The sequence below is a fragment of the Protopterus annectens genome, chromosome 2.part0, assembly GCF_019279795.1.
Source record: "Protopterus annectens isolate FY-2018-M chromosome 2.part0, PAN1.0, whole genome shotgun sequence".
Lineage (NCBI taxonomy): Eukaryota > Metazoa > Chordata > Ceratodontiformes > Protopteridae > Protopterus > Protopterus annectens.
The window spans coordinates 1,253,974,514-1,253,996,834 of record NC_056728.1 but is presented as its reverse complement, the minus strand read 5'-3'; the positions used below and the strand labels follow the sequence as shown (position 1 = coordinate 1,253,996,834).

Here is a 22,321-nt window from a genome sequence, read left to right as displayed (position 1 = left end):
ACTACCCTCATCTCCAGAACGTTTACATGCAAAGTGGCCTCGATTGGGGACCACATGCCTTGGACTTTCCTTCCTGAACAATGGCCCCCCCACACACTAGCTGGGAGGCATACGTGGTCAATGTGGCTTGGGCAGGGGCTGGAACTAAAGGTCTTCCTTCCGAAACTTCCAAAGACTGCATCCCCCATAGAAGGGACGACCTGCAGACTCTGCTGATTTGTATCGGGTGCAACAAGACCACTGCACCACTAGAGCCCACTGTAGCACTCACATATGTAAGCGAGCGCATGGAAGAAGTGTTATTGTCGCTGCCACAGAACCTAGGGCCCTTAAAACTGACTCTGCTGAGGGAAGATGAGATCTGTAAATAAAATCCTTAAATTTCAAACTCTCTCCAAGGTCAGGAAAACTGTCTGCAATGAGTCTATCCATGCTCCTAAGTATTCTATAAGCTGGACAGGGGTTCAGAAGAGATTTGGCTGTGTTGATTGTAATCCCCTAGACAGTGTGCAAGACACAGGAAATAGTCTCTGGTCCGACAAAGTAGACACTTGGTGGGAGCAGTAAGGAGCCAATCATCCAGGTAAGGGTAGACCTGAATCCCCTGAAGCCTCAGGTGAGCCGCTACTACTGCCATCAGTTTGGTGAACATCCTGGAGGCTGTGGTGAGACCAAAGGTAGGGCTCAAAACTGATAATGATTGGCTCCTAGCCAGAAGTGGAGAAACCTCCTGGAGCTTCTGTGCATCTTTATGTGATAGTAGGCATCCTGGAGGTCGAATGAGCACATCCAGTCACTCTCTTGCAGGTACGGCAGGAAGGACTGTAAGGTGACCATCCGGAACTTCTCTTTGGCAACTAACAGGTTAAGAGTAGACAGGTCCAGAATGGGCCTCAAGTCCCTTGTCTTTTTTGGCACCAAAAAGAACCTGGAGTAGATGCCTGATCTGGGGGGACAGGTTCGATGGCTCATTTCTTTAGCAGCTTGGAAACCTCTAGCGCTGCTGCCTCCCTCTGTGTAAGTGGTACATCTGGGAGGTGTTTGTAAGGTGTAGGGAGAGCCACAAACAGGACTGAATAGCCTCTGGAAATTATCTGAAGCACCCAACGGTCTGATGACACGGACTCCCATGCTGCCAGGTGCAATGACAGGCGACCTCCAATTATCTCCGGAGCGCACAGCAGTCGGGCAAGCCCTCAAGGGTTGCTGCGCGGGCCTGTCCAAGAACGGTTCTCAAGACCCAAAATTCCTCGGACCACCTCGGCCTCTGGGCCGGCATCTGTCCTGTCCCCCTCTACGTCTAGAGGAAGAAGGGTCCCGAGTGTCATGGAAATACTGAGACTTCCGGAGCCACATCTTCTTTTGCCCTCGCTGATTCCGAGAAAAGGATCTTTGAGGGTTAGAGAAGCAGATTCCGACGGCAGACAGTGTCTTCCAATCTTTCTCACTCTGGACCAAGGTGTCATGGACGGTCTTACCAAAGAGGGAAGAGCAGTCATACGGGGCATTCTCAAAAGACGCCTTGAAGGGTTCTGTGAAGTGACACAAACTGAGCCAGGCGTTATGGCTCATGGACACGCCGGACCCAGCCACCCTAGCCACTCGTTCAGTCGTGTGAGAGAGGAGTCGCATAGACGTATTTGAAACCACTGTCAAGGTAGCCATCCTCACGGAGAACATAGCCCTGTCCTCCTGCGACATGGACTTTGGGGGAGACTCAGCAAGTTCCTTAACCAGGTCACGCTGTAGTCGGTTAACATGGGCTAGATAGTTAAGCACCCTGATAGAAAAGGTGGCGGACGCGATCCATCATCCTAGACTCATGGTCAGGAGGGTGGACCGAGGAACTCTCCTGAGCTAGTTCCTTCTAGGTGGTGGCTGCTACCACCATAGCATTTACCAGGGACCCTTTATTCCAAGCCAGTCTTGTCTGCAGGGGGACACATTTTGTCCGTGCGTTTAGGGATTGGTTCCACAGTGTCCGGTTCCTTCCACCCCCGTGAGGTGACTAAGTCCACTAACTGATCCATGGTAGGGGACACCCAGGAAGTAGACCAGCCTGTGCTCAAAGCCTCCAGGAAGACCAATTTGTCTGGGGAAGGTTTTGGGGTGGACCAACCTCCCCGCTGGCGAAAGATTTCCATGATGTCTCCGAAGGAACATCCTTGGGAGGTGATCTGGGGGAACCTTCCCCATCATCCAAATCAGTGTTCTCAGTGAGGGACTCCGGGGAGGATTCCAAGTGCCTCCTCTTGCATGTATGCTTGCAAGGAACCTCGCCGGTGGGGCTTTCTGGACGGAGCTCGCAAACAACTTGTCCCTCAAGGGGAACCGCCTGGGGCTTCTCGAGCACAGGCTGTCTCTGTGGTAAAATGACAGGATTCACACACAAAGCAGGAGGAGTCAGGGCGGAGTCCGAAGATATAGTCAGGGGCCTCTATCCACTGGTGAAAACCCTTTCCACAATGAACGCCGAAGGAGAGCGAGCTTCCTGGGACACCATCAAGGGAACAGCTCTCCCCGGATCAGACATGGGAATTGGAGCCAGGCCCGAAGCAGACGGAGGTCCGAGGAGGTGGCCATGACCAGACAAGGTTGGAGCCGACAGAAAAAGCTCCACCCCCTTGGATCAGACACGCTCCAAGCAGCTGCTGACATTGAGGAAACCGGTACTGTTGGCACCGACCTCCTGACTGGGGAAACTCTCGGATCCATATACTCTGAAACCGGGGGTTGGATCGGAGAAGGAGATATAAGTGTAAAGAAGGGAAGCGAGCTCCCCCTCCAGAGGGAGAGGGGGCCGGCAAAAATCCCATCTGAATTTGTGTGCGAAGATATCACCACATAATTTTATCAATGTCAACTTAGGAGAGACTGAGGGTGGACTGCGACGAAGCCACGGACTCTGACCTGGCGGGTCGAAGAAAGTACAGTTGTGTACACTTACCATAAATGTAGATGTTCGAGTGTATTCACTGTTGCAGTCATTACATTTGGGTAATCTGCTGGCAGGTTGCCCTCAGTCGGCCTGAATAACAAAGTCTTAGGTCCTGCGTCGATTGCTGTCTCCTCTTCCATGATGTCAGGTCATCAGGGGTATAAAACATGCAGCAGACGCCATTTTATTCAGTTTTTCTTGCCCCAGATATCAGGTGCCCCCCAAATGGGGAGCAAAAATATATATACAAGTAAACAGTAAATATATAAATACACTTTTAGAAACATAAACTTTACCTTCAACTAAAAGCAAATACACCACAAAGGCTTTTGAATATAGTGAAGGAAAGAAAAGGTATAGAAAGGGGGATGGCGGGTGGGTAACTCGGACTGCAACAGTGAATACACTTGAACATCTACATTTATGGTAAGTGTACACAACTGTACTATCTTCTTCGTGTTTTACTGTTGCAGTCATTACCATTTGGGTAGAATCCCAAAGCTATAGATGGGAGGATGGAACTAAACAGCATTAGGAGCGGCTATAAGGCCCTGCAGGACTGCAGTGGCAAAGCCTGCCCTGGATTTGGAGAAGAGAGGTAAATGATCATGCTTAGTGAAGGTATGAACAGAGCTCCAAGTAGCAGCTTCTAGATTGTCTGGTTGGAACCCCTCTGAGAAAAGCTGCTGAAGTAGAGGCAGCCCTGGTAGAATGTGAACTGATCCCCTTGGGCACCGGTTTACCATGGTGCAAATAGCAGAAACGAATGCAGTGGTTTATCCATTTAAAAATTGTCTGCTTTGATATAGCCTTCTCCTCTGACCCTGCAGCAAATGCTACCAGTAGTTGCTCAGACTTTCTTAAGATTTGGTCCTATTTAGGTAGAATCTTAGTTGTCTGTGTACATCCAATGAATGCAAAATCCACTCCCCCTTGTTCTGCGGATTTGGGTAAAATGTTGGCAGGTGAATGGTCTGGTTAAGAGCCACACTGGAAACCACCTTAGGCATAAAAGGAGGATTGGTCCTGAGGGACACCCTGTCCGGGTAAAATATAATAAAAGGCTCCACTGCCATGAGAGCCTGTAGTTCTGAAACCCTTCTTGCTGAAGTGACTGCCAAAAGAAAAGCTGTTTTCCAAGATAAAAATTTTATATCCGCTGTAGTTGCTGGTTTAAAAGGAGGCAGGGTGAGTTTTTCCAGCACAAAAGTGAGGTCCCATGTAGGAGTTGGTGCTCTTCTGGGAGGCCTTAAATTTTTGGCCCCTCTAAGATACTGTTTAAGCAGGGGATGAGAAAAGAGGAGAGGCTCCATGTTGTTATGAGCCAAGATGGTGGAGGCATGTTTTTTTATTGAAGAAAAAGATAGGCCCTTGTCAAGCATCTCAGTCAAACATTGTAAAATCTGAGTAATATTGGGCTTTGCTGTGTCTATTCCTTGTGCTTGCTTCCAAGCACAGAATCTCTTCCATTTATTACATAAGATTTTCTAGTACTAGGCCTTCTGGCTTCCAAAATGACATCCATCACAATTTACTGAGAGGTGTTTGAATAATTAGTTGATTAGCCATGCTGCAAGATTCAGAGTTTGGAGCTGAGTGTGCAGAATCTGATAGTTCTGCTGAAACAGTAAGAGGAGGTATTTGAGGCAAGTACCATGGAAGAAGGTGAGACATATTCCTTAGAAGCGGGTACCAGACAGTGCTGGAGGGGCCAGTCTGGAGCAATTATGATCATTTTTGGTTTTTCCTGTCTGACTTTTAGTAAGACCTTGGAGAGTAGAGGCAGAGGGGGGAAGGCCTAGACTGATAGGTTTTTCCAACTGAAGGATAGAGCATCCACTTTCCAAGCCTTTTTGTGAAGCGTTCTTGTGCAGAATTTGTCCAACTGATAATTTTGGGGAGACGCAAATAGATCTATGTCTGGGCTCCCCATTTCTGTGTTAACATGCTGAAGATTTGTGGATCCAGTTTCCATTTGTGTGGGTCCATAAGATTTCTGCTTAGGTCGTCTGCCAGAGTATTTTGTTTTCCTGGCAGGAATTGAGCTTGAAGATGTATTTGGTAAGTCAAGGCTGTGTTCCACAAAGCCATGGCTAGTCTGCAAAGGGGGTAGGAATGTGTTTATGTACCACATAACTGTGGTGTTGTCCGTCTTTATCAGTAGTTGTCCTAGATGAAGTAAATCCTTGAAGGCTGTCAGAGCATTCTGAACAGCTAGCATCTCTTTCTGGTTGATATGCAGATGCATTTGGTTTGGGCTCCATTTGCCCTGAATGCATCTCCCTTGCCAGGTGGGCCCCCCAAGCATAATCTGATGCGTCTATAGTTAGAGTTTGGGTGGCAGGGGGTAGAGTGAATGACAGTCCCTTGCTTTGGTGACATGTCTCTGCCCACCAAAGGAACTCTTGTTGTAGGCAGGGAATGAGAGGAATCATTGTTTCCAGACTGTGACAATGTTGACTCCATAAACTTTTTAGGTACCACTGAAGTTTCCTCATATGCAGTCTCGCATATGGAATTAGTAGAATTCAGGATGCCATGAACCCCAAAGCCTGCAGAATTTGTCTTGCAGATAACTGGGTTTTTGTTGCCAGTTGTTTGAAGTATGTTGTCAGTTGCCTTTGTCTGGAGTGAGGTAAGCCATCTGGGCAGTTGTATTCAAGCTTGCACCCAGGAATGTAATTATTTATGAGGGTACCAGTTGTGATTTCTTTTCATTTATGGTGTACCCTAGGCATGCTAGAAGCCTTTTTACAAACACCAGATGTTGAAGAAGAGTGTCCTTGTCTTCTGCTTGAATGAGACGATCGTCCAGATGAGGATAAATCTGAATGCTGCTTTGTCTGCAGAATGCAATTACTGGTGCCAGGCACTTTGTAAAGACCCTGGGCGCAGTAGATAAGCCAAAGGGCAGTGCAGACAATTGGTAATGCAAAAAACCTGCTTTGAAGCAGAGGTATCTTCTGCATGATTCCCTTATTGGGGTATGCAGTTATGCCTCAAGTCTAGAGTTACTAACCAAGCATTCCTGCCTAGTAGTAGCTGTTGTAAAGTCAGCATTTTGCATTTTGGAATGTCCAGAAACGTGTTCAAAATCAATAAGTCCAGAATTGGATGCCATGAATTGTCTTTTCTGGGTACCAGGAAAAGTCTTGAATAAAAACCTTGACCTTTTTCCTTTTCATTTACCGGTTGAATAGCCCCCATATCCATGAGGGACCTAACTTGTTTCTGGGCCTCTGCCCACAGGTTTTGTGGCAGATCCGGCCATCTGTTTGGAATTGGCAAAGTATGGAAACGAAATATGTACCCCTGGGATACTATGTTTAATACCCACTTGTCCTGGGTAATTAACTGCCAATTTTGAGCATAAAGTGCTAGTTTTCCCCCAAGGGTGTTGCCAAAAGACAAGTGCTTCGTGATGGTAGACGGAAGTCATTTAGACTGCTTACTGTAGGGTTGTGCTTTGTTTCCTCCAGATTTGGAGGTGGAGGCACCCCATTGGTTTGACCTGTAAGAACCCTGTGATTGGTATCAGGAGCCTTTTGAGTGCCTGGATTTGCCCCGAGTGGTTCTGTTGGACACAGGAAAGGACCAATTTTTAGTAGGCCGGTGCCTACTGAACCTGGGTGGCTGCACTTGCAAGAAATCTTTTACTGTCTGCATAGATTTAGCTTTGTCTTCCATTTTCTTTAAAACCTCTTCTGTCTTATTGCCAAACAGAGTATCATGCTACAAAGGAACATGATCAGGCAGATTTTGCTCCTTGAGCCAGGCATGCCTTCTAATCACAGATCCAGTAATGGCGGCCCTACAAGAGTCCTCCAAGGAATCAAAACCACATTGCAAAGTATGCTTTCCAACATGTTCTGCTGAAAGCAATAATTCCTGTAACTCTATTTTCCACACAATCAAAAATCAACATAATTTTCTGTTTCAGTAAGCCCATAACATGCTGTTGATATTTAAGCATATGAAACTGGCAGTTTAAAGCCCTGACTGCCAAGGATGCAGACGTATAAACCTTCTTACCCCATCTATCCAGCGCCCTGGAATCTCTATCAGAAGGGGTAGGATTTTTGGCTGTAGAGGCCTTTACACCTCTGGGACCCTGAGAAATAGTTTCAGGGTCAGCAGCAGGATTTTTGAAAATAAATTTGTGGGAGTCAGGAACCCTGTAATATTTGTCTGGCTTACTAGGAACCGGAGGCAGGTAATCAGGAGCCATGCTTACTTCCGAGAACACATCATCAACAATGTCTAATACAGGAGGTATTGCCAAAGGCCTATGTTGAGGAAGGAGGAGGAAATCCCTAAGCCTCTTTTTTGATTCAGAGATGTCCTGACTCTCCCAGTGAAACTGTTCCTTTAAAGTATGCAAGGTCTCTCCAAAAGAGTAATCCTCAGGAGGCGATGCAGATGGGATGGATTCCTCTGCATCAGAATCCTCATAGTGTGGAATAGAAAATTCCTGATCAGAAGAGGACCCAGAAGAAATGGAAACCTGATCTAAAGATTCATAATCAGTGCCTTGTCTAGGCCTCTTAGCAGGGGGAGGGGGGGTTGGGAACCCCTGATCAAGGTAATTAAATCCTCAGCCATTTTGATCATCTGTTTTTTAGGCAGAGGGGCCTGAGCATGTGGCTCATGTGTCAGTTTTTTAGACCTAGAAGTTGTTTTTGACCTTGTTTTTGTTGCCGGCGTCGGTTTAATATAAAAATGTTGGGGCCTGAAAACACCCTCAGAACCCGGTGCCTGCTTAGCGGCTCCGGACCCATCCAAGGAAGAGACATCCGCGGGTTTAATACTGAGAATCTCGCGGCATACAGGACTCCGAATGGGTCTCGGTAGAGGCCTGCGACTCAAAAGTACCAGGTATCAGGGGCTGCGAAGGCAACTCAGTGTGTACCGGCGAACCGGCGACTGGCTTAGGAGAAGCTTCGTCGTCAGTTTTGGACCTCGACGGTCTGTCTCGGTCTTTTTCTTTGCATTTTTTATGAACTCCAGTAGTCGGATTGCTAACCAACGATATTTTAGGATAATTAAATCTTGCACCAAAATATTTAGAAGCAAAAATATACCGACGCTTAATAGTGCGTTGGTTAAATTTAGCACAAAACCGACAGCAAGGCATGTTGTGATCTGGGCCTAGGCAAGGAATACAGTACAAATGAAAATCCTTATGAGGTATTGCTGCCCACAAGTAATACAATTATTAACTTTTACTGACATCGGTAAGGAGCAAGAAAAAGTTTCCCCAACGGGGTACTTAGCTTTAGTTTGAAGACTTCGGTTCTGAAACTCGAATACGAAAATTTCAGGAGTCGGCCAACTGGCACTTGCGAACTGCTTCTGCTTCGGGCACCGCGCGGCAAGAAAGACTGAATAAAATGGCGTCGGCTGCATGTTTTATACCCCTGAAGACCTGACGTCATGGAAGAGGAGACACCAACCGACGCAGGACCCAAGACTTTGTTATTCAGGCCAACTGAGGGCAACCTGCCAGCAGATTACCCAAATGTAATGACTGCAACAGTGAAACACGAAGAACATCAGATGCTCTAGAGGAAGGTCTGGGCTCCTCCGGCTCTGGAGAAAATCTAAGAGATCGGAGCCAAGAGGAGTCATGGTGCCTAGACTGAATTTTGGTGGGAGGCCCAGTTGGACCCGGAAGGTCTGGGGACCTCTTTCTCTTAACAGATCTATGCTCTCGCTCCTCCTCTCTCTGCCTTTTCTATGCTCCCCTTCCACAGGCTTAGACGCAGGAGGATGAGTCCCAGCCTGGGAGGGAGGAGAAGCATGGACAGGAGTAGAAGGAGAGGCTGTCACAGCCGCAGCTGTGACTGAAGCAGAAGAGGAGGTGGCCATCTCCATAGAAGGGAGCAGGCCCTTCATAACTAGTTTCACCCTACATTCCCTTAAGGGCATGCCGGTTAAAACACGCACAAATATTGCAGTCCACAGACAAATGGGCAGCACCCAAACAAAGCACAAAAGGAGCGTGACTGTCAGCAGGCAACAGTTTGTGGCCACACTCAGTGCATCTTTTAAAGACCTGTTTAGGAAGATCAGCCATAACTCACTAAACAAGAAAAGATTATGAGAGACACTCTCCACACACTCAGAACCACAAGCACATAGAAGGCTTGGGGGGGGGGGGGCAAAAGTCTAACTACTACAAACTACCTAAAACTAAGACAAAAGTACCCACACTCTATGCACCAGCCAAGGGGAGGAAGGGAGGAAACCTATGCTACCAGCACACACACAAAACACTAAAACTTTTCAAAAAAACCTACTCACAACCTGGGGTTCAAGAATCACGATGCATTGGAAGCCATGGCAAAAGAGATCTGAGGGTTGAAGGTAGTGGTGGTGTATTATGGGCAGGGGGAGGAGCTTGGAGCAGATGCTTGTGAAGTTTCCGGTTTGGATCCAATACGGATCAGACACCCACAGGCTGAAGATCAAATGAAGTAAACTACTTCAAATCTACACTTAATGGAGTGTTGAGCTACTTGAGACATAGACCCAACAAAGAAGGGCCGAAACCTGCCCTTCAGAATCAGTAAAGTCAGAAATTACCTGAGAAGCTAGAGAAAGAAGGGATAAAAACATACCTAGTCAAATGTGTCTGGTAATTGATAGTCTTAAAGGCCAGGATGGCAGCAGTATAATTTTTTTTGCCCAGATGTTCCACGGTTCTACTACCTTTGTCTGAAGGAAGCAGTTTAGTAGAAGGCAAAGTCGCAGAAGGTTTGCCAGAAGAGAGAGAGAGCACAGAAGGATCATCAGAAGGACATTTCTACAGTAATTTACAATCAGGCACCTTGTAAAATATGGCAGGTGTCTTGGGGGATGGAGGTACAGAATCGGGGTCAAAAGATGCTACTGAAAAGGCATCTTGGAGGGCAGCCAGAACTGGAAGAACAGCAGAGAGTTTGGTAGACTCCATCTGGAGGAGTTCTTAAAACCTCTTCTGAATATCAGAAACCTGAAAAATTCCATATGTGAAACAGTGTTCTCAAAGAGCTCTTCTAAAGGGGAATCTGAACTAGTAGAATACTCTCCCTTAGACCCACAGTTCAAAGGAGAAGGGAACTGAGAAGAATATGACAATGACTTTTCCCCAGAATCCGGATCCTCAGAGGACTCTTGCTCACTAGACCTCTAAAGAGGAGTAGATGACCAGGGAGGAGCAGGCACAGAGACTCCTTGAGGAGGATTTAAAGCCATTAAAATATTAAACAACCCCCAAGTAAAATCCTTCCATTCATGTTGGGGATCTGTAATAGCTAGGGAAATGTGCTTTTTTTTTTTTTAAGAGATGTCTGCATGAAAAAACCTAAGAGAGTAGGACACCTGCTGACACTATCAATGTAATAAGCATCTCCCTCCTGGACAAGAATCTGCAGAATCCCATGCATTCCCTCAGAAATAATCAGCAGAGATTCTCTCTCAATGTCTGGAGCAGGTGTTTGAAAAGCCACTGAGGAAGTGCAAGAAGCTGGATCCATACCAGCTTCCAAAAGGGCTGCGGCACGGTAATACAAAGCAATAAATGGATAACCCCCCCCCCCCCGGGCTTTCACCAGACTCCAGCGAGAGAGATGTCCAGTGGATGTTGAGCAACAGCCAAATCAGACCAGAGTTTTTTTGCGTTTTTCTTGGCTGGAGGCTGAACCTCAGGACAGGAAGACACCACCACAGCACCTTATGCAAACAACTTTAGATGCTGACTTTCTATATAAATAGACAAGGAGGAGAGTCAACTACGTAGGGTCTTTGGGACAAATGCTTGGCAAATAGAACACTGTGTATGGTTGTGAGAAGTAGACAAACAGAAGAGACACTGTTTGTGACCATCTTTATGGGGAATCTGCCTCCCACACAGACATCTTCCTTTTCTGGTTGACATGTAACCTCACAACAACAAAAAAAAGAGAGAAGATAAAAAAGAAACTCAACAGGGTAGTTATCTGAAAATAGCTCGGTAACCAGCAGAGAAGAGCATTCAGACTGATGTTCAGTGATGATGTTCAGACTGGTGACAACTAAGTTCTGAGGTGTGTACTTCCATACACCACCTTTAAGCCCAAGGCCTTGCACGGGAGCATGTGACACTCAAGTCTATACATTTTGTTGGGCTATCCCTAGCAGGAGAGCCCTTATGTAGGAAATACTGCAACAGTGATAAGGAAGGACATCATGCTAATGTCTCTGAAATGTGGATTCAGCCCAGCCAGTGTTGGGGAGAGTGCAAAGCTCTTGAAGCTGTGCCAAACACAGAGCTTCACCACAGCAGCTATCCTTATGGTGGTGCTTCTACAACAATGATCCTTATGACCACCACTATAACTCACATTTGCTGAATGTACAGTGACAACCTAGATGCTATTCTACAATAACAAAAGAAATCAATGCCTATTCAGTCATCCATTTCATTCACAAAAGGAAATGAAGCCATACCGGTCAGTACATGGAACTTATCAAAATGGTTTGGACATTGCATTTTTTGTTGTGGCATACATACACACATGTGTAAGGTGAACAAAACATCAAATTCCATAATACAACAGCAGCAAAATATTATGCACAAGGTGTTTTGAAGCTGACATGGTCTATAGTCTACACTTTAAAGACCACAGCCACAAGGTGAATGCACAGGGCATAGGTAAACCAGCTTTACAAACCAGATTTCTTTATTACCCACATGCACTGGGGTATGACAATACTGCCTGGGAATCTATCCACATGCTTTGATTTACCACTAAAATGACACTTCCAAAGAAAATAGTATGAGCTGCAAGTACATTTTATCATGGTAGTTGACCTTTTAGGAGTGGTTACTGCACCAATAAAGCTCCTCAGCTCTGAATAACTGCAAGCATGCATCCTATTTCAGCTTTTTACTGCAACTATAGAATTTTCTAAATAAGATAATAGCTTGTCAAAATCACAACTTCCTAATGGGCTAAGGGGGTTTAAAATACAAAAGGGTCCTAAGCATGTCTGTTAAAGAACAAGGATATTGCTGCATTTAGAAAGACTGTAAGGAACGTCAACATAGCTCTGACTAAAGCCCTCACAGAGAATAAAAGAAAACTGATAAAACTCTGTCCAAGACAATGACAGGATAGGTGGAATACAGTTCAAACCCTGAGTTACTTTTACAATGACACTAATCAAGGATTAATTTAGTATATGGTGCTGCTGTTTTTTGTTTAACAAACTTGAATGGTTCCTTGTTACAAAATCTTGTTATATAAAAAGAGGCAAGCTATAGCAATTTTCATTTGGAGAAATTCTTTTCAGTTTTGCAATCATCTACATATTTTTGAATTACTTCTGATGCTATCAGCAGCACAAAAGTAAACAAGGATCAATAAGCACCACATACAAAGAAGAAAAAAAAACTTCCCATTGTTTCTCATACAATAACTTTCTTGGAAAAGTACAGTTTTGTACCTACCATAAATGTAGATGTTCGAGGATTCCATTGCTGCAGTCCTGACTATTGGGTATAGTCCGCGTCCAGTCAGCCCGAATACCAGAGTATAAGGCTGACGTCGGTCAGGGCGCATTAGACTGACGTCAGTACGTCAGGGTACTAATGCGCATGACCGACGTCATATCCTCAGTCTTTTCTTGCCCCAGATGTCAGAAGACCCTAAAAAGACAAGTCCCAAAAAACCTGCACCAAAAACATGCACAATATATACAACAATATATACAAAAATATAAGCATGTAAACTCACCTACACAACCACCCCTAAATACAGAGGGAAGGAGGGAGGGTAAATTGGACTGCAGCAATGGAATCCTCGAACATCTACATTTATGGTAGGTACAAAACTGTACTATGTTCTTCGTCTTCCATTGCTGCAGTCCTGACTATTGGGTAGAATCCCAAAGCAGAGGTAAGGGAGGCTGGCAAATTATAAAGAAGTAGGAGCTGACAACATGCCTTGCAAAACAGCTGTGGCAAAACCAGCCCTAGACTTAGAGTAGATAGGAAGGTGATAATGCTTAGAGAAAGTATGCACTGAACTCCAAGTAGCTGCTTCCAAAATATCCTTAGTTGCCACCCCTTAGAAATGCTGTTGAAGTGGCAGTAGCCCTAGTGGAATGAGGCCTAATCCCAGCTGGAATCTCCTTGCCATGATGGGAATAACAAAATGCAATGCAAAGCCAATCCACCTAGAAATAGTTTGTTTTGACACAGGCTTGCCCTGTGAACTCAAAGCAAAAGAAACAAACAACTGCTGAGACTGCCTAAAATCCTTAGTCCTGCTTAAATAATAACGCAATTGCCTGTGTACATCTAAAGTGTGCAAAATCTTTTCCCCTTTATTTTGAGGGTCTGCAAAAACGTAGGCAAATGAATAGTTTGGTTTAAAGCCACACTAGAAACCACCTTAGGCATAAAAGAAGGATTAGTGCGTAATGATACCCTATCCTTATGGAAAATCAAAAGGGCTCTACTGCCATAAGGGCCTGCAACTCAGACACCCTTCTTGCAGAAGTAATAGCCAACAGAAAAGCAGTCTTCCATGACAAGTATTTCAATTCAGCAGTAGCTGCAGGCTCAAAAGCTTGTAAAGTAAGTTATTCCAACACAAAATTGAGATCCCAAGCTGGAGTAGGAGCTCTCGTGGGGGTCTTATATTCTTTGCCCCTCTAAGAAACTGCTTGAACAAAGGATGCGAAAACAAAGGTGGGTCACAATCATAGTGAGCTGAAATTGCTGCAGCATGAATCTTAATGGAAGAGAAGGACAAACCTTTGTCCAATAATTCAGTAAGATATTGAAGAGCCACACTCAAATTAGGCTCAGAAATCTCCAAATTCTTTGCTGTACTCCAAAATAAAAATCTCTTCCATTTTTCTGCATACACTTTCCTTGTACTAGGTCTTCTAGCTTCCATAATCACATTTAAAACTTGTTGAGGAAGTTGAGACCTGCTGTGTTTCAACACAGAATATGCCAGGCTGTTAGATGAAGAGAGTGAAGCTTGACATTGAGCAGATGACCGTCCTTCTGAGATAACAGATGAGGAATCAGAGGTAAAGGCCATGGAGGCTTCTTTACCAGACTCCGTAGTAGTGGGTACCAGTGTTGCCGAGGCCAATCTGGAGCTATCAAAATCATCCTTGGCCTGTCTTGTCTGACCTTTAACAGTACCTTTGGAAGAAGAGGCAGAGGTGGAAAGGCATACACATGAAAGTTTTTCCAACTGAAAGACAGAGCATCCACTTTCCAAGCTGTGTGATGAAACCCCTTTGTGCAATACTTTGGCAGCTGGTGGTTTAGTGGAGAAGCGAACAGATCTATGTCTGGAGTTCCCCATGACACTGTCAGTTTCTGAAATACATGAAAATCCAGTTTCCACTCGTGGGGATCCATGATTTGTCTGCTTAACACATCTGCTAAGGAGTTCTGTGCTCCTGGCAGAAACCTTGCCTGAAGAGTTAGTTGCAGGCTTAGCAGTCTCCCATAAAATCATTGCTTGCCTGCATAGAGGATAAGAATGTGTTCCCCCTTGCTTGTTGATGTACCACATGACAGTTGTGTTGTCTGTTAGAATCAACACCTGCCCTGGAAGAAGTAACTCCTTGAAAGCCATTAATGCAAACTGGACTGCTAACATCTCTTTCATGTTGATATGTAGATGCTGTAGTCTGGCAGGCCACTTGTCTTGTATCCACTTTCCATTTAGATGAGCTCCCCAAGCAATGTCCGAGGCATCTGTCGTTAAGATCTGACTTGCCTCTGGCGGGTCACAGAGAGTCCCTTGTTTAGGTGACATTCCTGAGCCCACCACAAGAATTCTTTTGAAGGCAAGGTATTATTTGAATGACAGTGTCCAAATCCTGGCAGTGCTGTGTCCATACATTTTGAGATACCATTGTAGCTTCCTCATATGCAGTTTGGCATTGGGAAGCACCAGAATACAAGATGCCATGAACCCTAATGCTTGAAGGACTGTCCTTGCAGTCAGCACGGACTGATGAGATAGTTGATGGAAGTAAAGTGACAGACTCTTTTGTTTGTCCGGGGTTAAAAAGGCCATCTGGGCTGCTGTATTCAGTCTCACACCCAGAAAGCACATGTCTTGAGAGGGTACTAGACTGGACTTTATTTCGTTCACAGAATACCCTAGGCATCTTAGCACTGCGATAACATATTCCAGATGCTGTAGAAGATCTTCCTTTCTTGAGCCAGAATCAGGCAGTCGTCCAAGTAAGGATAGATTTGAATTCCTTGAAGCCTGAAGTAAGCTATCACTGGAGCCAGAACCTTTGTGAACACTCTGGGCAGTAGATAAGCCAAAGGGCAATGCAGAGAACTGATAATGAGAATTTCCAGCTCGAAACCGCAGATACTTCCTGCAACTTAGCCTTATAGGCACATGAAGGTAAGCTTCTTTGAGATCTAAAGTTACCATCCAGTGATCTTTGCCCAGCAGAGGTAAAAGCTGTTGTAACGTCAACATCTTGAACTTGGGAATGTCCAGATAAGTGTTGAGGATAGATAAATCCAAAATTGGTCTCCACGTGTTTCCCTTCTTTGGTACAAGGAACAGGCGAGAATAAAATCCTAGGCCCCTTTCTGATACAGGGACCGGCTGAATGGCCCCTATGTGAAGCAACTGAGAAACTTGCTTGTGAGCCTCTTTTCTTTGTGGAGGAGGAACGTCTGGCATGCCTTTGAAAGGGGGCATTGTATGGAAATAAAATCTGTAACCGTGGTGAATGATATCCAACACCCATTTGTCTTGAGTAATTAAATCCCAATTTTCTTTGAAAAGAGACAGTCGTCCTCCCAAAGGAGCTGCCAAACGTGAATCTGCTGGCAGCTGAAAAGACAGGTCATTGGGTCTGTTTACGAAAGGACTGACCCCTGCCCTCACCAGAAGTCTGAGCAGGTGAACTCCCTGTTCTAGGCCTAAAAGAACCTTGAGCCCTGCCCCTACCACGTCTAGACCTACCCCTAGACTGGGAATCATAAGCAGGATATGTCCACCCCTTAGCAGGCCAATTTCTACTAAACTTTGGTGGCTGCACCTGCAAAACATCTTTAACAGTTTGCATAGACTTAGCTTTGTCCTCCATTTTCTTTAAAACTGCTTCCACAGGCGATCCAAACAACACATCAGACTGTAAAGGAGCATCCAAAATCCTTGTCTTAACATGCTCAGCTAAATTCTGATCCTTCAACCAGGCATGCCTGCGAAGAACAGAACTGGTAGCAGCCACCCTCGAGGAGGCCTGTACAGCATCAAAACCACATTGCAAAGAATGCTTACCCACTTGTTCAGACACATGAACCAAATCCAGCAACTCTTTACACTCAATACCTTCCGCCAAAGCATCCACCTTAGATTTCAATTGTGAAAGGAGATAATTCTGATATTTTAGCATGTGAAACTGACAATTCAAAGCTCTCATGGCTAGAGTGGAAGAAGTATACACTTTCTTTCCCCACCTATCCAAAGCCCTTGCCTCTTTATCAGTGGGAACAGGATTTTTAACCACAGAAGCCTTTACACCCTTAGGCCCTTGAGAAATAGTTTCTGGGTCCGCCCTAGGACTCTTAAACAAATATTTATGAGCTTGGGCACCCTATAATACCTATCAGGCTTAACAGGAGCAGGAGGCAAAGAGTCAGGGTTCAGGGAAGCCTCTGCAAAAACATCTTCCACCACATTCAACACAGGAGGAATAGCTAAAGGCCTATGCTGGGGTAAAACAAGAACTCCCTAAGCCTTTTCCTGGAATCAGAGTAATCCTGGCCTTCCCATTTAAAGTGCTCCCTCATGGAATGCAGAGTCTCTGAAAATGAGAAATCCTCAGGCGGAGAAGCTGTAGGAGTGGAATCATCCACATCAGAATCAGAATAAGTAGGATACTCCTGCATATCTTCCACAGAAGATTCTGAAGCCTCTGAACACTGTTCAAAACTATCAAACTCCGGTTCCACCCTAGGCCTCTTATCAGGCGGGGGCATAGAACCCCTTAATCATAGTAATTAAATCTTCTGCCATTTTAAGCATATGTTTCTTAGGTACAGAACCCGAAATGCTAGGAGAAGCCCCCACTGAAGCTGAACTAGGCCTACCTCTCAAAGAAGTTTTGGCAACAGAAGGAGAGGCTCTAACTACCTTGGGAAGAGAGGGAAGAACAGTCACCTGAGAAGCCCCCTCAGCCTGGCCTACCTCCTGAGAAGGCACATCCTGTAAGAGTATAGTTTCTGCCTGGGACTCCATGGAAACTCCTGGCAAAACCTCCGGCTCCACTGAGCCTTCTAAAGAACCGACGTCCGGGACTGCCGGTTCCTCAACCCTAGGCTTCACTGTTTTATCCTTGCGCTCCTTGGAGGAAGCGGGCGTCGGAGCATCCGACGGCATTTTATAATTGCAACGCTTCCCAAACACTAACCTGGCACAGTCTAACCTCCTCTTAATAGTGCGTTTGTTAAACCTAGCACAAGAGCGGCAACCAACAACGACGTGCTCAGGCCCTAAACAAGGTATACACAAGGTATGATAATCCCTATGAGGTATCTGTTTCCCACAAGAAATACAGTTATTCACTTTTTCTGACATCCGGTAAAATACTGAGGCAAGAAAAAACCAAAATGTTCCCCAACGGGGTACTTAGCCAACTCTGTTTCGGTCTGAAACTCCGGTTTCGGAAATATTTCAGAACGCCAACCTGCACTCGCAAAACTGCTTCTGCATCGGACCATGCGGCAAAAAAGACTGAGGATATGACGTCGGTCATGCGCATTAGTACCCTGACGTACTGACGTCAGTCTAATGCGCCCTGACCGACGTCAGCCTTATACTCTGGTATTCGGGCCGACTGGACGCGGACTATACCCAATAGTCAGGACTGCAGCAATGGAAGACGAAGAACATCAGGTTAAATCATTAACACTAGAAATGCTTTGTTAAAACATCTGATTATAGCAGTATAAGCAAAGCAGCCTTGTTATTAAAGGGAACTGACCTGTTGTACACACTTGGAGTCGGACTGTGATCACGTTCTCTGTCTCTGTCACGATCTCTCTCTCTCTCTCTCTCTCGTTCTCTTTCTCTGTCTCGGTCTCTCTCTCTGTCTCTTTCTCTGTCTCTGGTTCGCTCGCGGTCACGGTCTCGATCTCTATCCCGGTCTCTGTCCTTTTCTCTCCTTGGATAATATTCCCATGGTTTGTTACTCTCCATCATGCCACCCCATGAAGAACCACTACTTATGTGTGGATAAGGCACTAAAAGAGATCATATTTTTCTTTCACATTTCAGAATCATAAACAATAGATTGCCATGCAAATAAAAATCAAAATGCTAACACCTCTGGATTATAAAACACTATTAGCCACAAACGTTTTTTTTTTTCTTTCATTTTAATATACATTTAACCCTCCCAAATTCTCAAATAGGATAAATCTATCTGGGTCTATATTACAACATCGAAGTTTCAAAACTTTGAATGTTCTAATATTGAACCCTATTCAGTGAAAGCTGAAAATATCGAAGCAAAAGAAAAGCAAATTTTTTCCTAGGGAAAGAATTCAGTTGTCCGTTTCTGTTGCTTTGGTATTTTCAGCGCTGTGGTGGAAAGTTACGGGTCGGGTTCAGGTAAGTGTGCAATTGAGTGCGGGTTAGGTATGCGTGCGATTGTGTGGACATGAGGGTTAAGGCAGGTTAGGTGAGTTAGGGCGTGGGTCAGGTAAGTGTGTGATTGTGTGAATGTGAGGGTTAGGGTGCGGGTGAGGTGAGTGTGCAATAGTTACGGACCTTAGTGTTAGGGTTTGGGTTAACATAAGTGGATAGTTAGTGGTGTGTGTATAGTTTAGTGTAGGGTTAGGTGCAAGATTTTAGGTGTATGTGTGTGGATTGCTGTTTGTTTGGTGTGCTTGTGTTGTGTGTATGTGTTTTGGAACAGTGAATTTTTTCCCTATGAAAAAATTCGCTGTTCTGTATGTTTGATGTTTTCAGCTTTCGTTGAATAGGGTTCGATATTAGAACATTTGAAGTTTTGAAACTTTGATGTTCTAATATAGACCCATCTATCTTTCTATCTAGACATGTAGATCTCTTGCTCTCAATGTATATATTAATGTCTTCACCAGGAGACTCTGTGCCACTGGACTCTTCCTCAGGGGAGACATACTCCAAGGGGGAGGTTACCTGACCAAAATAGGCCAAGGATTCACCCCTTGAGGAATCCTCTTCTTCAGAAGAATCCTGCACTCTGATGCTTTTCTGTGGTGAAGAGGTAAGAGGATTAGGAAGGGAAACCCCTAAGGGAGGTTTAAGGGCATGAAAGGCATTGAAAAAGAAGTTAATATACTTACCATAATGTTTAATCTGTGTTGTCCAGTTTCATTTATCCTCGACAAATGGGTTCGAGTCAGTTATCAGAACTAATCCGGCAGTTACTACAGCTCACGCTGGTGAAAAACTCCAGCTTTACCCTTATCCAGAATGCTCCTCTCCCAATTACCTCAGATAAAGTTTGGAGAAAAGAAATTAAGTACATAATTTCTTTATCTGATGTTGTCATTTCATCCTTGACAAATGGGACAGAGTCCCTAGCTGCCTAGGACCTTGAGAGGACTCAAGGAAGGACATTCCTGAGCACCACAGAACCAAAAGATGCTCTTCCCCTGGAGACCATATCCAATCTGTAAGGAGTAATAAAGGTATGAAGGGTAGCCCAAGTTGCTGCTGCGCAAATATCACCCATGGAAGCCCTTGACTGAAAAACTGCTGAAGTACAACAGCTCGTGTAGAATTAGAAGTTATGTACTCACCATAACGTTCCATCTGTGCAGGTACTTCATTTGTCTGCAACCTGTGGGTCTCGGATCCGACCGGCAGCTTTCCAAGCTTCAAGATCCGAGCTCCTAGCTCCTCCCCTCTACCCACAATCCCCTGTTACCACCAAACTACCTCAGATCGGTTTTGCTGTATCACCTGAAAAAAACTGTAAAAAACAGGTTCAGATATTCTCAAGAATCATAAAGATCCTAGAAACCCAATACAGGTTAGGGGGATGGCAGGGGGGGGATGGTTGCAGACAAATGAAGTACCTACTCAGATGGAACGTTATGGTGAGTACATAACTTCTAAAACTGAAGTAGTTACTTCATTTGTTCTGCAACCTGTGGGACAGAGTCCCCAGCTACCTAAACAAAGAAACCTGGGTGGTCTATGGGTGGATATTCTGAAGCACCACGGAGCCAAAGGACGCCTGCTTCTAGATATATCATGTCCAGCTTATAATGAGAAATAAACGTATGAGCAGAAGACCAAGTGGCTGCTGAACATATGTCATCCAACGGCATCCTCGACCAGAAGGCTGCAGAAGTTGCGATGGACCTTGTGGAATGTGCACGAATTTTAAATGGGGTTGTTTTGCCTGATGCCTTATAAGCCTGAGAAATACATTGACAAATCCAATTAGCCAGTATCACTTTGGATATAGGTTTTCCCATGGATGAAGGAGCAAATGACACAAAGAGTTGATCAGCCTTACGAACGTCTTTGGTCCTGTGAAGGTAAAAACGCAACTGTCTATGTACGTCTAGTGTATGCAACATGTATTCTCCCTTATTTTGAAAATATTTGAAAAACACTGGCAGATTGATAGTCTGATTGATATTTGCCACAGATGCCACTTTTGGTAAGAAAGACGGGTTAGTCCTGAGAGACGCACTGTCATTGTGGAAAATAAGATAGGGAGGTTTCATGCACAAAGCTTGGAGCTCTGAAACCCTTTTAGCATAAGTTATGGCCACCAAGAATGCTGTTTTCCAGGATAGAAAATTAAGGGGTACAGAAGCTGCAGGTTCAAAAGGAGGTTTCGTTAAGGCTTGCAGAACAAAGGTTAAGTCCCAAGGGGGAGTCACAGATTTCACTGGCGGCTTGAGAAGGAAAACGCCATGCAAGAATGTCTTACACAATTTTGTAGATGCTAGAGATCCTAATCAGTCTCCCACATGAAAATGGGATATTGCTGCCAACTGTACTTTTACCGTTGATGCACTGGCCCCTTGTTCAAGAATCATGGACAAAAAATCCAAGACTGTAGGAATCGGAACAGTAAAGGGGTTGAGACCTTTGCTGTTAGCCCAGATAGAAAATCGTTTCCACTTGCTATTATAGATTTTCCTGGTGGACGGTTTATGAGCCGCTACCAGAATAGTTTTCACTGGTGACAAGATACCAGGAGTCCTTGCCATTAGTGGAACTGGATCAACCAAACCGCGAGCTTGAGGTTTACCAGGTTCGGTGTTGGGCACCCAGTTGGGTGCGATATCAGATCTGGAATGGGATCCAGGATTAAAGGGGAGGAGAGAATGTGAGACCGCAGGTATGGAAACCAGATTTGACGAGGCCAGAATGGGGCTATGACGATAATTTTGCTCCCCAACCGTGCGGCTTTCTGAATGAACTTCGCCATGAGCGGAAGTGGGGGGTAAGCATAGAGTAAACCGGGAGGCCAAGCATGAATCAGAGCGTCTCTGGGGCTCTCCCCTTCTGGGGGAAGAATTGCGAAGAACTCGCTGCATTTTGTGTTTTGGGCAAAAAGATCGCAGCGAGGCCAACCCAACTTGTGGAAAATTTCCTTTGCAACTTTTGGATTGAGACACCACTCGTAAGGACTGAATTACTCGACTCAATTTGTCCGCCAGAATGTTGGATGGTCCTGGAATGTGCGTTGCTATCAGAAAGCGGTTGGTGGATATCCCCCATTCCCAAACTCTCATGGCTTCTCGACAAAGAGGATAGGATCTGGCTCCCCCTTGTTTGTTTATATACCAGACCACTGACATATTGTCCATCTGTATTGCAATCGTTCCTAGAGGTAGAAGGTCTTGGAGAGCCTGCAATGCTAGAAGCACCGCCCTCATCTCCAGAACATTTATGTGCAAGGCGGTCTCCGACAAGGTCCACGTAACTTGGACGTTTCTGCCCAAACAATGCCCCCCCCCCACCCTAGGCGAGAAGCATCCGTGGTTAACGTGGCCTGGGGTGGGGGATCACAAAGGGTCTTCCTTGCCTGAGTTCTGGGGAGTGAAGCCACCAAAGGAGGGATTCCCTGCAAACTCTGCTCAGGGATAGGAGTGTTCAATGGGTGGAGTAACAGTGACCATTGAACTTGGAGTGTCCACTGTAATATACACATCCTTAGGCGAGCATGGAGAGAGAGACAGATAGCCACTGCCATCGAGCCTAGTGCTCTCAGACTAACTCCGCCGGTGGAGCTTTCGTGTGAAGAAGAGCCAAAACCTGGAGTGAGAGGCTGGACAGCCTGGCCGAGGTCAAGAAGGCCCGAGAAGATCGTGAATCTAGCCTGGCTCCTATGAAA

General features: G+C 45.3%; 1 protein-coding gene across 3 annotated transcripts in view; it reads right to left on the bottom strand.

Moving 5' to 3' along the window:
* FIP1L1 (factor interacting with PAPOLA and CPSF1) overlaps positions 1 to 22,321 on the bottom strand; it is a gene marked incomplete in the record, with an annotated part of 1,650,449 nt that overhangs the window by 270,250 nt on the left and 1,357,878 nt on the right. For all 3 annotated transcript variants that reach the window (XM_044061425.1, XM_044061426.1, XM_044061427.1), the window contains 1 exon segment: positions 17,954 to 18,212. In XM_044061425.1, the coding sequence (XP_043917360.1) occupies positions 17,954 to 18,212 (259 nt within the window).